Source organism: Schistocerca americana, chromosome 1 (genome assembly GCF_021461395.2).
Source record: "Schistocerca americana isolate TAMUIC-IGC-003095 chromosome 1, iqSchAmer2.1, whole genome shotgun sequence".
NCBI lineage: Eukaryota > Metazoa > Arthropoda > Insecta > Orthoptera > Acrididae > Schistocerca > Schistocerca americana.
In genome coordinates this window covers 245,608,735-245,621,599 of record NC_060119.1, presented here as the reverse complement: position 1 = coordinate 245,621,599, position 12,865 = coordinate 245,608,735, and the positions used below count along the sequence as shown (strand labels likewise).

Genomic DNA, 12,865 nt, shown 5'->3' with positions numbered 1-12,865 from the left:
CTTTGAGGTTCGCCGATTACATTGTAATTCTGTCAGAGACAGCAAAGGACTTGGAAGAGTAGTTGAACGGAATGGACAGTGTCTTGAAAGGAGGGTATAAGATGAACATCAACAAAAGCAAAACGAGGATAATGGAATGTAGTCAAATTAAGTCGGGTGATGCTGAGGGAATTAGATTAGGAAATGAGACACTTAAAGTAGTAAAGGAGTTTTGCTATTTGGGGAGCAAAATAACTGATGATGGTCGAAGTAGAGAGGATATAAAATGTAGACTGGCAATGGCAAGGAAAGCGTTTCTCAGGAAGAGAAATTTGTTAACATCGAGTATAGATTTAAGTGTCAGGAAGTCGTTTCTGAAAGGATTTGTATGGAGTGTAGCCATGTATGGAAGTGAAACATGGATGATAACTAGTTTGGACAAGAAGAGAATAGAAGCTTTCGAAATGTGGTGCTACAGAAGAATGCTGAAGATAAGGTGGGTAGATCACGTAACTAATGAGGAGGTATTGAATAGGATTGGGGAGAAGAGAAGTTTGTGGCACAACTTGACTAGAAGAAGGGATCGGTTGGTAGGACATGTTTTGAGGCATCAAGGGATCACAAATTTAACATTGGAGGGCACCGTGGAGGGTAAAAATCGTAGAGGGAGACCAAGAGATGAATACACTAAGCAGATTCAGAAGGATGTAGGTTGCAGTAGGTACTGGGAGATGAAGAAGCTTGCACAGGATACAGTAGCATGGAGAGCTGCATCAAACCAGTCTCAGGACTGAAGACCACAACAACAACAACAACAACAACAACATCTTGTTTCTGATTTTCTGTAAATTTATATTTTCACAAATATCCATGCAATGGTGCGGTAATGCTATTCCTCTGTAATTCTCAGAGAGCATCTTGTTGCCTTTCTTATTAATAGATAGAATAACTGAATTTGCCCAATCAGCAGGAATCTTTCCACAGGTCCATATTATCCTCAGTATTCTATATAGTTGTTGAATCCTGACAAGTCCTGTGTTTTCAATTATTTCCACTGTGACATCATCTATTCCTGTAGCTCTCTCGTTTTTCCATTACTAATACAGTTTTCTCTTATGTCCAACAATTGTAGATTTTTTCTATTTCATCAGGTCATTTATACATCTTTTCCTCTCTAATAGTGTTATTTCTTTTGCCTCTCTCTATTTTCCCTACGTTGTGCTGAGATCGATAATACCATGGTGGCATGAAGTCCTTTACCACCAGTCTTTGCATCATGTCCTAAATTAAATTCCAAACCTCTCTGCAGTGTCACACAAACTGAGGGCATGCAACACTGTTGATTGTGATCTCCACACATCAGATGGGGACATTAAGCTCGGTGACAGCCCCCCCCCCCCCCTCGATGCTCTTTGAGAGCAGTAGACTATGTGCCAGAAATATGTTTTACCCTTTCCCTTCTCTCATCATCTCCTATGTGAACACGACACTGCACTATACACACACTCATTACAGTCACTTACCCTTAACAGATGCACTTATAACACACAACTCTCATACTGCATGAAGGAAAGATGCACACAGGTGTGAAATAAGGGAAAACCTTTCCAATTAGGCAGCTGGACCTGTCCTTTGGGTTCTTCCACTCATTCATGCCATATGACTACCTTATTCTGCCCTTTATATAGGTTTTGGAAGCATTCCTTCCATACTTGGAAAACTACTATTTCCTCCCACACAGCGAGCAGTGTCTAAGGGAGCAGGATAGGTGTAAGCATTGGGAGGTAAGCTGGTTTGGAATTAAAGAGAGAACTAAACTTTTGATTATATTCTGACAGTTGATATACATGAGGGCTCGCCCTGAGAGTAAAGGTGAAGGCTAACTGCCAGAGTAACAACTGGGCCTAAAATAGTGGCACAGGGAATGGGAAAAATGGTATCTGATGTTCATATGGTCACAGGCCAGCCCTGATGAACAGAGGCAGAGGGCACGAGACCGTCCACCCCATGTAAAAGCTGGACCACAAGAGATCATCTGCTCTGACTGATGTCTGGATTCCAAGAGAGTGTAGCACCTGCTCTCTGTGACCCAGGACATTCCAGCGACTACATATGTAACTCGTCTTGCACGCGCCCTATTGGCTAGATGGTGCCGTGGAATTGAGAGTTTCTTCAGCAGACATGCTAGAAAAGTGGCATCATGTAGGACTGAGCAACTTGTACTGGATTTAACTAGCTCTGTTCTGAAAGGCAGGCTGACTTGCACATAGACATTGATTGAAGCTATACTGGGAGAGCTTTTATAAAGGCTTGGCAGGGGCCTTTGAAATATTTTTTTTTTTAAACAAAATACCTAAATATTCCTGGAATAGCATGGGCATCTTGCACAATGGGTTTTCTTTATTTGTCGATGACTTTTTGAAGTATTTTCTTTCTACTTCTTTCCACTACCTAATATGTGACACATCTTTTCAAATCCTTAAAATTAGCTTCTATCTCTCTATGCGCTCTCCTTTTACTTCAAGTGCTTATGCAATTCTCTCATTTCACCATGAAGTTTCTTTGTGTCTGCTGCCTTGACTAATGCCGATTCAAACCCCTTCTGTTCTTCTTCCACATCCTCCCTCTCTTCTTTGGGAAGCAGTAACCTAATCTTTCCCTGTATATCTCTTGGGCATCTATCTTGCAGTTTCGAGTATTAGATTTTTTTCTGCCTTTCTCCCATATTTACCCTTTCTGGATTTCTTCCATGTCCCTAACAATAGTATGTGGTCACTGTTGAGATTAATGCTTAAGTGGTTAAGCCAGGCATCTTATGACTTCTTAGGTTATCATCATAAAGTCTATTACAGATTTCTGTTGTAAATTCCAACTTTATCTGGTTAACTTAAGACTCACACCCCTTTTTATGGTATCTGTTATCAATAATCCATTTATTTCTCGCATACGTGTGTGTGTGTGTGTGTGTGTGTGTGTGTGTGTGTGTGTGTGTGTGGTAGTACCTCCCTTTCATTGTTTCTGGGTTTGTCCACATGGCTTCCTATGACTGTTTTGTATCCTTTTCTTTCAGTCTCTACTCTAGCACTAAAGTTTCCTATAATCACGGTCTTGTTAATGTTACAGTATCCTCCATTGTAGTGATAAACTCTTACTTTTCATCTGTCTTGCATCCAATTTGAGGAAAATAAACCTGTATTATAACGAGGCTATTTCTTCCATCATTATATTAACTTTAACTACTCTGTCACATACATTTTCTACATTAAGTACTTTGATTGCCAGTTCTTTAGCCACTATTATTGTGACATTTTTTCCTCTTTTCTCTCTTCTTGACCACCACACTTCATATCCTTTCTTCCAGCACCTCACTGGCATTCCCTTTTTTGCCTACTTTTCATAATCCGATTATCGATATGTTAGTCTCAGTCATTATCTGTGCGATTTACTGATTTCTTACATCAGTTTCTCAGTATATAACATTAATAGCTCCAGTTGTTATATTTTTCTTCAGAGAGATCTGTATCTCATTGGAACCATATAGGCCAGATCTCCTAAAAGGTTTTGTTATTTTCAATACTGGTTTTGATCCGAGGGTTGTTTGATAGTCGGAAGCTACCACTGGCTTGCTAGGCCTGTCATGGGTCTTTGTGTTAATATTTTGTTGTGCACTAGATGGTCAGTGCCTGACGTGCATTTCCTCATGCAGTATTGTTTATGATTTTCTTTTATTTTCTCTTAAGACTTCTCCCAACTACACCTCACTATTAGTTGCTAGGTAACCCACAGTTTCTGAATGGATTTCACATTAAAAGCCCATGTTTTACCATGCTGTTTAGTCTACCTTTCCAACACACTGCTGACACCCTCTTTCACTTCTCATCACAAGAAAAACAACTCCCACTTTACTAGTGCATGCCGAACACACACAGACTTGCAACATAAGTCCTGTTGTGTAACTTTTACCCGACTGTTTTTATATAAGTTTTACTTATAAACATTACAGTGGGTTGTTAGACAAAATTATTCACAATTCTACTGTAAGAAACTACTATTATCTTGTTTTAAGATGCTCGATACATGTCTTTATGTTCGGGATCACTGAATGTTCACTTGAAAATGTCTTAGTGGCTGAGGTAAATACCTTTTAGCAACTGGCTTTACTATTAAATAACACTAAACTATTCTAATTTCAGACACTTTGGAAGTTTTTCTTTTTTACAACCCTTATTTGCATTTCCAAAAACACTCCAATCCACTTTTATTCTCCCATTTATTTCTTCTGCTCTTCATCAAGTTGTTTTTTAATTTCCTCTAGGACTCATAAGAATGATTATTTTGTAATGTGGATTCTCATTACAGAATCACCTTTCAATTCTGAGCTCCCCACTATCATGGTGAAATCTAACGGAAGCGGTAGCACTGACATATAAATTTTTCAGTATCACATGGTGAACTGATGCTTTGTTTTTCTATGCCTGTAACAATAGATCTCATTGCAATTAATTAAACAGTGCTTTAGATCATTTTACGTAAGTTTATTGAGTTTTTGTTTAATTAAACTAAGAGCAAACTGATTTTGCTCCTACATGTATACCTTGGTAACTAAGGCAGCTATTCTGAACATTTATACAATGTATACCCCGCACCTGCTTGTGTTACGAAAAACTGCGCACTTTCTCGAGCACTGACAGACAGTTCATCACGGACTGTCCATAAGTGTAATTTATAGATTAGAAATTTCTGAAGACAGTGGGTCTCCCCGATTTATTTTCTGAACTATACGAACATTTCATGGAACCTTTGAATGACCTTACAGTTTTCTATGTGTTGTCTGTGACATATTTACTAATGAACTGTGATTTCCATACAACATACATTTCTGTTTAGTTTTTCTTAGTGCTTTATAAAATTCGATAGTACATTTCCACTTTCTCTTGAAGAAAGCTCTGAACAGCTTAGTTTAATTCAGCATATTTTCTTGTGTTTCCATTATTGTTTTCTTGAAAGTCTTGCTTTCTCTTTAACAGATATCTAATTCCATTTGAGAGTTTCCATTCCAATGGAACAACTTTCACATATTTTTGAAAGAAGCCTTGTCATTCTGTCAGAGTCTTTTGGTATCTGTAATACTGTTTTTAATTTACTTTTTCACAGTAAGTGTGCACCTAAATTGTCTCCCTCTTATGCTTCTCTGCAGTAAATCACATGATCTGATTTTAATTCTACATGTTTTATGTTTTTTGTTGTACTGCTGACAATTCTCAAATATTCCAATCGGTCTTTCTTAAAACTTGACTAACCTACCTTTTGAACTTAAGTTCTGCAATCTATTGCACCAAAACAAGGAATAGTAGTAGCAGGTGCTAGTGCTTATTTAGCCAAACTTTGTATTACAGGGTATAGGTAGATTAGTAGTAGGTTATACCCAATGGTTCAAAGTGATTACTTGAATTCCTTTAGTGCACCCTACATTCTTTCACATATAGGCCAGAAAACCAACATCACAGAAATTCTACTCAACAATGGTGCCTCTAACAATGCTACTCATGGCACACTAGGCTTGCCTAGCCTAAAGGATTTGGCAAGACATATGTAGTACTAAATCTTGGTAGTGGTATGTTGACAGCACTCTTGGTCAGTGCTTCAGACCTTGTTTCTGATGATAGGTTCAACACGGTCAGTTTGTTGGTCACTTGCCCTACAGCTCCAACTATTAAACCATCATTTACTTTTAGTTAGTGTTATCACATCCAATTCTTGTACTACTGATCCATCCAAAAATAAGCTTAGAAATAGACCCTTTGTCTCACAATATTATCCTGGTCTTGAATGTGTTAATCAGCTACTTCAACAGGGCTTCCTAAAATCATGCCTTGAATGAGGTTAATTCTGTCTGACATTCTGCACACCACATCTGGAATAGTTTTCCATCGCCCTTCCAATTCCTGCAATTTCATTGTCAGAGCCTATGCTCCTTCTGCACCCATTTCCCTACCTTAGGGCTCTTTCCCTTTTGAGTGGCCTTGCTGTAAAGTTTATCCTATGCACCCTCCTACTACGACTCGTACCAGCCCTGCAACTGGCGAAACATGCTATCAAAGGGAGAGCCACATGTGGAACAACATGTCGTGCATCAGCTGTTATATAAACATTGTTCGGCCTTTTACGATGGCATGACTACCACCAAGTTATTAGTTACGATGAATAGGGACAGGCATAGGGTGTATATTGGCAACACACAATACACAGGTGTAGAGCATGCTACACAACATGATGGCCGTGACTTTGGTGCCTGTTTCACCCCACATTCCATATGGATTCTTCCCCCAGATACCAGTTTCTTGGAACTCTTCAGGTGGGAACTGGCATTACAACATCACCTGACCTTAATTTACATTACTTTCTTTGTTGTCAGCATTTCTTCTCAGTGACTATTCCTTTATTCCCTACCATTTAATTTACTTTTCTATTTCTTTTATTTTCTTACCTATTTACCACCCCCCCCCCCCTTTACCTTTATAACACAATGCACTTAACCTTCCATTCTTTTTAACTTGTGTACACTGTTTTGTCATTAATCTGTCTTGCTTATTACCCTATCCTCCACCTTTAAGCTCTCAGGGTTTCAAACCGTGTCTGGTGCAATCCCCAACAATCAATCTTTCCTTTCCATCCTGTCTACTAAACCTGTCTTTAACTCTTGAGTTCTGGGTGACTTTTCCAAACCCTCTCTATTTCCACCATAAAGGAACCCATCATGACAGTTACCTTATTGGCACTGACAGTTTGGGCCAGACACTGGTAAGCCCCCTTAATGTTCACTCTGACTTACTTAAGGACTTCCACCATAATTATTGACAGTCACCCTACACAAATGAAAATTCTCATCACAACATGCACCCCCCCCTTCCCTCCCCCCCCCGCCCCACCACACACACACACACACACACACACACACACACACACACACACACACACACACACACACATTACTGTAGCTCACCTGAGAATCTACAGTAAAGCTGTTATTCATAAGAGCTACCCATGTGAGAAAGTTAAATGAGTAACTATCAACACTGCAACTAGACATAAAATGAGTACCAAATGGTAAATTGCAGACTTCCAAATATGATGGACACGTTTAACAGCTTACTCACCTCAACATTGAATGATGTTGAACATTTTATACATCTATGAGGTTTATCATCAATATGACACTTTATATGCCTCCGTAGCTGAGCCCATTTGGAGAATTCTTTACCACACGTCTCACAGATAAAAGGACCCTAAAAAGTAAAATAAAAAGTTACTCATATAAGATAGTATGATAGAATATGACTGCTTGCTGAGAGGTAAAAGGAAATTGTGGAATTAATGGAACACTAAACGATTTAATTGCTTTTCAACTGGAGACAAGAGACAGTTAACAATAAGCAACAGAAGATTGGATTAAAATAAATAGTCCAAAATTTGATCACTTACTTGAATGACAGGAACATCAAAAATATCTACGAATAATCTCCCCCCCCCCCCCCCCCAAAAAAAAAAGGTCACACTAAACTTATTACTGTTGTAGGATAAAATTAACTTAAATAATACTTCTGCCACTATTTTAAAAAAGATGAATTTTTCTTTAGATTTTCTCAACAATGAATTTGCACTGGATAAGTCAATTTTTTTTAATTTAGTAATGCATGCGTATAAAGTATTTTGAACAAATTTGAAATTACCTTCCTCATCGGTGGTTCAACATTTGGTTCCTTTGTCTTCTGGTTTTGTGCTGCTTGCACCAATTTCTGAGGATCAAAGGATTCAGCTGTTCCTGCCCCAGGATCAGAACTGGGCAGTTCAAATCTTACAGTTTTTTCACTGACTGCACTGTCTGCTATGTCACTTTCTTTTTGTGTTGTTTCAATAGGAAGACACACTGTTTGTCCAGTTTCATGAATATTTTCAAGGGCAATAGAAACTTCATTGTGATGTTCTTCATCACAAGGTATATCCACAGTTTCCTCTGGTACCTCAGCTGCTTCAATGACTATCTCAGCATCATTATCTGGGACTCCACCAAGAATTACTTGACTAGAAGTATCTGCTATAAGAGCAATCTGAAAATGGAAGTCCAAAGTTACACTGCAAGAACGGAAAGTAAGTAGATGCAGAGCTGGACATATGCAACTGATTAACCGTTTAACAGTAGACATAAGAGATTCCACTAATTAATGCTCTTAAGTATGTTTTCACGTTTCTGAAGCTGAAACCACTGTTTTTATAGTTATGGAAAGTATAGTTTTGACAGAATGAAAATAATTTAGGGGTAAAAGAAACCACTTACTGATACTAGAAGTGTTGATCATCAGCAGGCACACACAAATGAATGAATATTTTGCTAGCTTTCAGACAAGAGCTCTCTCTCTCTCTCTCTCTCTCTCTCTCTCTCTCTCTCTCTCTCTCTCTCTCTCTCTCTCGCGCACACACACACACACACACACACACACACACACACACACACACGCAGTTACAATGTGCCGGCAGAACACACAGTGTTGGGACTGCATTTTGGCAGGTGGATTGGGGTGAGAAGTTGTGTAGGATGGGGTGGCTAGAGGGATAGATGGAGGAGGAAGTGGGGGGAGGGTTTGGGAAGGGGTAGCTAGTCGCTAAGAGGGTGCGGTGTGCAGGATAGGAATGTCAGAGGGACAGGCAGTGAGTGCATGGGCAGCAGAGTCAGCGAGTTCAAATGGCACAACTTGACGTGGCGGCATGGTTTAGGAGGGGTGACAGGATAAAGGAGGGGAAAACTGTTGGGTAGGGGTGCAGGTGCAGTGGGTTAGCAGAGACTGAGGCCAGGAGGATTACAGAAATGGAGGAGGCATTCCAAGGGGTAACTTCCATCTATGTAGCTTAGAAAAGCCAATGCTGGGGGAAAAGCCCACGTGGCACAAGTTCGGATGCAGCCATTGAACTCTTACATGATTTGCTCAGCAGAACGTTCCACCAATTGATGGCCTACTCTGCTTTTGGTCAGTTTGGTTGTGGTCACTTATTCTGGTGGACAACTAGCTGGTGGCCATGCCTCCAAAAAATGCTATGCACAGATTACTACAGAATTGGCATATAATATTGCTGCTTACGCAGGTTGCCCTGCCTCGGATGGGTAGGATAAGCCTGTGACATGACCAGCGTAAAATATACTGTGTGGGTGAACTGGCCAGGTCTTGCACCTGAATCTTCTACAGGGATATGACTCCAGTTGGAAATGGTTGGCATAGGGAGATGCAGAGGGATGGACCAGGATATTGCGTTGGCTGGATGGGTGGGTGAGTGGCACAATACTATTTTTAGAGAGGAGGAGGAGGAGGATATTAGTGTTTAACGTCCCGTCGACAACGAGGTCATTAGAGACGGAGCGCAAGCTCGGGTGAGGGAAGGATGGGGAAGGAAATCGGCCGTGCCCTTTCAAAGGAACCATCCCGGCATTTGCCTGAAGCGATTTAGGGAAATCACGGAAAACCTAAATCAGGATGGCCGGAGACGGGATTGAACCGTCGTCCTCCCGAATGCGAGTCCAGTGTGCTAACCACACTATTTTTAGAGGCGTGAGAAGGATCACAAGTAGGATGCCCTCATTTCCAGGCATGATGATAGATAGTCGCAGACCTGATAAAGGAAACAATTAGTTGCTCCAGTTCAGGATGTTACTGGACAAGGAGGTGTTCCTTTGCATTATATGGTGGCAGGGTTAATGAAATGTGAGGGTATGGTGTGGGAAATTTGTGGACTAGGGTTGGGGAATAGTGATTGCCATGAAGGCTACTGTTAGAACTTCAGCATGCTGGGCAAGGAAATTCTCCTCACAGCAGAAACAACATCCACAGGTGCCCAGGCTGAATGGGAGCAATTTTTTGGTATGGAAGAGGCGACAGCTCTCAAAATGCAGGTACTATTAGATATTATTAGTGGGTTCGACTTTCTTTTTGGGTGGTGACTAAAACAACAGTGTCCTGTACGCAGCCAGGCTAAAATGACCTCCTCGCAATGTGAGGGCCAAGAAGAGGTCAACCATGCTATTGGGAGAGGATTAATGTCCCAGAGTTTGTTCCCCTGGAGAGAGCACCACTGTGCACTCCAAAGTGATACTACGTGCCAACATATGTCAACACGGAGATTATCTTAGGGAAGAGAATGACTAGCAGGCTGGGGGAGAATGGCTGTAGCCTTTGCAGCAACATTAGCAGCCTCGTTCCTCGACATGCCAACATGAACAGGAACCCACAGGAACACCAAGTTGCCCCCCCTCCCCCTCAAAGTAATTGAATGGAGGCATTCTTGGATCCATCGTACTAAAGGGTGGACTGAGTACAGTGCGCGCAGGTTCTGAAGAGCACTGAGAGAACATTAGGAGATGACGCAATTTGGAGGCCTGTGTTGCCGCACGTACGAGGGCAGTTCAATAAGTAATGCAACACATTTTTTTTTCTCGGCCAATTTTGGTTGAAAAAACCGGAAATTTCTTGTGGAATATTTTCAAACATTCCCGCTTTGTCTCGTATAGTTTCATTGACTTCCGACAGGTGGCAGCGCTGTACGGAGCTGCTAAAATGGCGTCTGTAACGGATGTGCGTTGCAAACAACGGGCAGTGATCGAGTTTCTTTTGGCGGAAAACCAGGGCATCTCAGATATTCATAGGCGCTTGCAGAATGTCTACGGTGATCTGGCAGTGGACAAAAGCACGGTGAGTCGTTGGGCAAAGCGTGTGTCATCATCGCCGCAAGGTCAAGCAAGACTGTCTAATCTCCCGCGTGCTGGCCGGCCGTGCACAGCTGTGACTCCTGCAATGGTGGAGCGTGCAAACACACTCGTTCGAGATGATCGACGGATCACCATCAAACAACTCAGTGCTCAACTTGACATCTCTGTTGGTAGTGCTGTCACAATTGTTCACCAGTTGGGATATTCAAAGGTTTGTTCCCGCTGGGTCCCTCGTTGTCTAACCGAACACCATAAAGAGCAAAGGAGAACCATCTGTGCGGAATTGCTTGCTCGTCATGTGGCTGAGGGTGACAATTTCTTGTCAAAGATTGTTACAGGCGATGAAACACGGGTTCATCACTTTGAACCTGAAACAAAACGGCAATCAATGGAGTGGCGCCACACCCACTCCCCTACCAAGAAAAAGTTTAAAGCCATACCCTCAGCCGGTAAAGTCATGGTTACAGTCTTCTGGGACGCTGAAGGGGTTATTCTGTTCGATGTCCTTCCCCATGGTAAAACGATCAACTCTGAAGTGTATTGTGCTACTCTTCAGAAATTGAAGAAACGACTTCAGCGTGTTCGTAGGCACAAAAATCTGAACGAACTTCTCCTTCTTCATGACAACGCAAGACCTCACACAAGTCTTCGCACCCGAGAGGAGCTCACAAAACTTCAGTGGACTGTTCTTCCTCATGCACCCTACAGCCCCGATCTCGCACCGTCTGATTTCCATATGTTTGGCCCAATGAAGGACGCAATCCGTGGGAGGCACTACGCGGATGATGAAGAAGTTATTGATGCAGTACGACGTTGGCTCCGACATCAACCAGTGGAATGGTACCGTGCAGGCATACAGGCCCTCATTTCAAGGTGGCGTAAGGCCGTAGCATTGAATGGAGATTACGTTGATAAATAGTGTTGTGTAGCTAAAAGATTGGGGAATAACCTGGTGTATTTCAATGCTGAATAAAACAACCCCTGTTTCAGGAAAAAAATGTGTTGCATTACTTATTGAACTGCCCTCGTACATGGTGGGCTGATAGACGGCGTACAGCTCCACAGTAAAAATCAAGCACCGGTCAAGAAGTTGATACTGAAAAGGATCATCGCCAAGTACAAAGGCACACCTGGCACCATGGTTGGTCTTGGAACTGTTGGTGTAGATGAAGACACTGTCCCCAAGCTGTGTGCAAAGTGCGAGAAACTGTAAGATACACCAGGCCAGGAGCAGTGTCCTTAGGAAGCAAACGGGATCCGAAATTAACACATGCCTTGGCACAAAGCCAGGGTGGTGAAGAGCTTGCACCCATGGGAAATGTGGCAGGGAGCTTAAAGCAAAGTTGTTGAAGCAGCATGAAAGCAAACTCCTGGAAGCAACAGAGAAGACGGGTGCAGCCCATACTGACGGTCGAGGGAATCATCAAAAAAGGGAGCACAGGATGGGCCACTGGGCATAGAAGACAGACAGCTCTCGTAACAACTGAGGAGAATATCCTACAGGTATGCCTCAGCATAAAGACTCTCAACAGGGCTGGTATATAAGGCACCAGTGGCGAACTGTACCCCTCAATGTTAGTGTTAAGAAGACATAAGATAGATGGACGTGGAGCTGAATATACAATCCAGTTTCGAACAGACAAGGGACAAGAATTTCATTGTGTCAGTGAATGGAAGAATGAATGGGTCGAGACATAGGGACAGGGAAAGAAACTCCTAGCACATGTCAGTGAAAAACCGAAAGCGTTTGATGCTCCATGAGTAAAGATGATCGAACATCGCTGAAGGTGCTGCTCAAGTAGACAGGTTCATTGAAAGCTGCAATAGATTGCAAAGTCATCAACGAAAAGAGAGCCTTACACCTCGCCTGGGCTCGTCAACACCGACTTTGGACTGTTGATGACTGGAAACATGTTGCCTGGTTGGATGAATCTCGTTTCAAATTGTATCAAGTGGATGGACATGTACAGGTATGGAGACAATCTCATATACCCATGGACACTGCATGACAGCAGTGGACTGTTCAAGATGGTGGAGGCTCTGTAATAGTGTGGGGCACGTGCAGTTTGAGTGATATGGGACCCCTGATTTGTCTAGATACAGGTGACACGTATGGAAGCATCCTGTCTAATC

At 42.0% G+C, this 12,865-nt stretch overlaps 1 protein-coding gene across 2 annotated transcripts in view; it reads right to left on the bottom strand.

The window, feature by feature from the left end:
• Positions 1-12,865, bottom strand: part of LOC124553793 (zinc finger protein 236-like) — a 237,404-nt gene that overhangs the window by 209,871 nt on the left and 14,668 nt on the right. For both annotated transcript variants that reach the window (XM_047127806.1, XM_047127878.1), the window contains exons 4-5: positions 7,710-8,087; positions 7,137-7,265 (exon numbers count right to left, since the gene is read on the bottom strand). In XM_047127806.1, the coding sequence (XP_046983762.1) occupies positions 7,137-7,265; positions 7,710-8,087 (507 nt within the window). The remainder of the gene's footprint in view (positions 1-7,136; positions 7,266-7,709; positions 8,088-12,865) is intronic.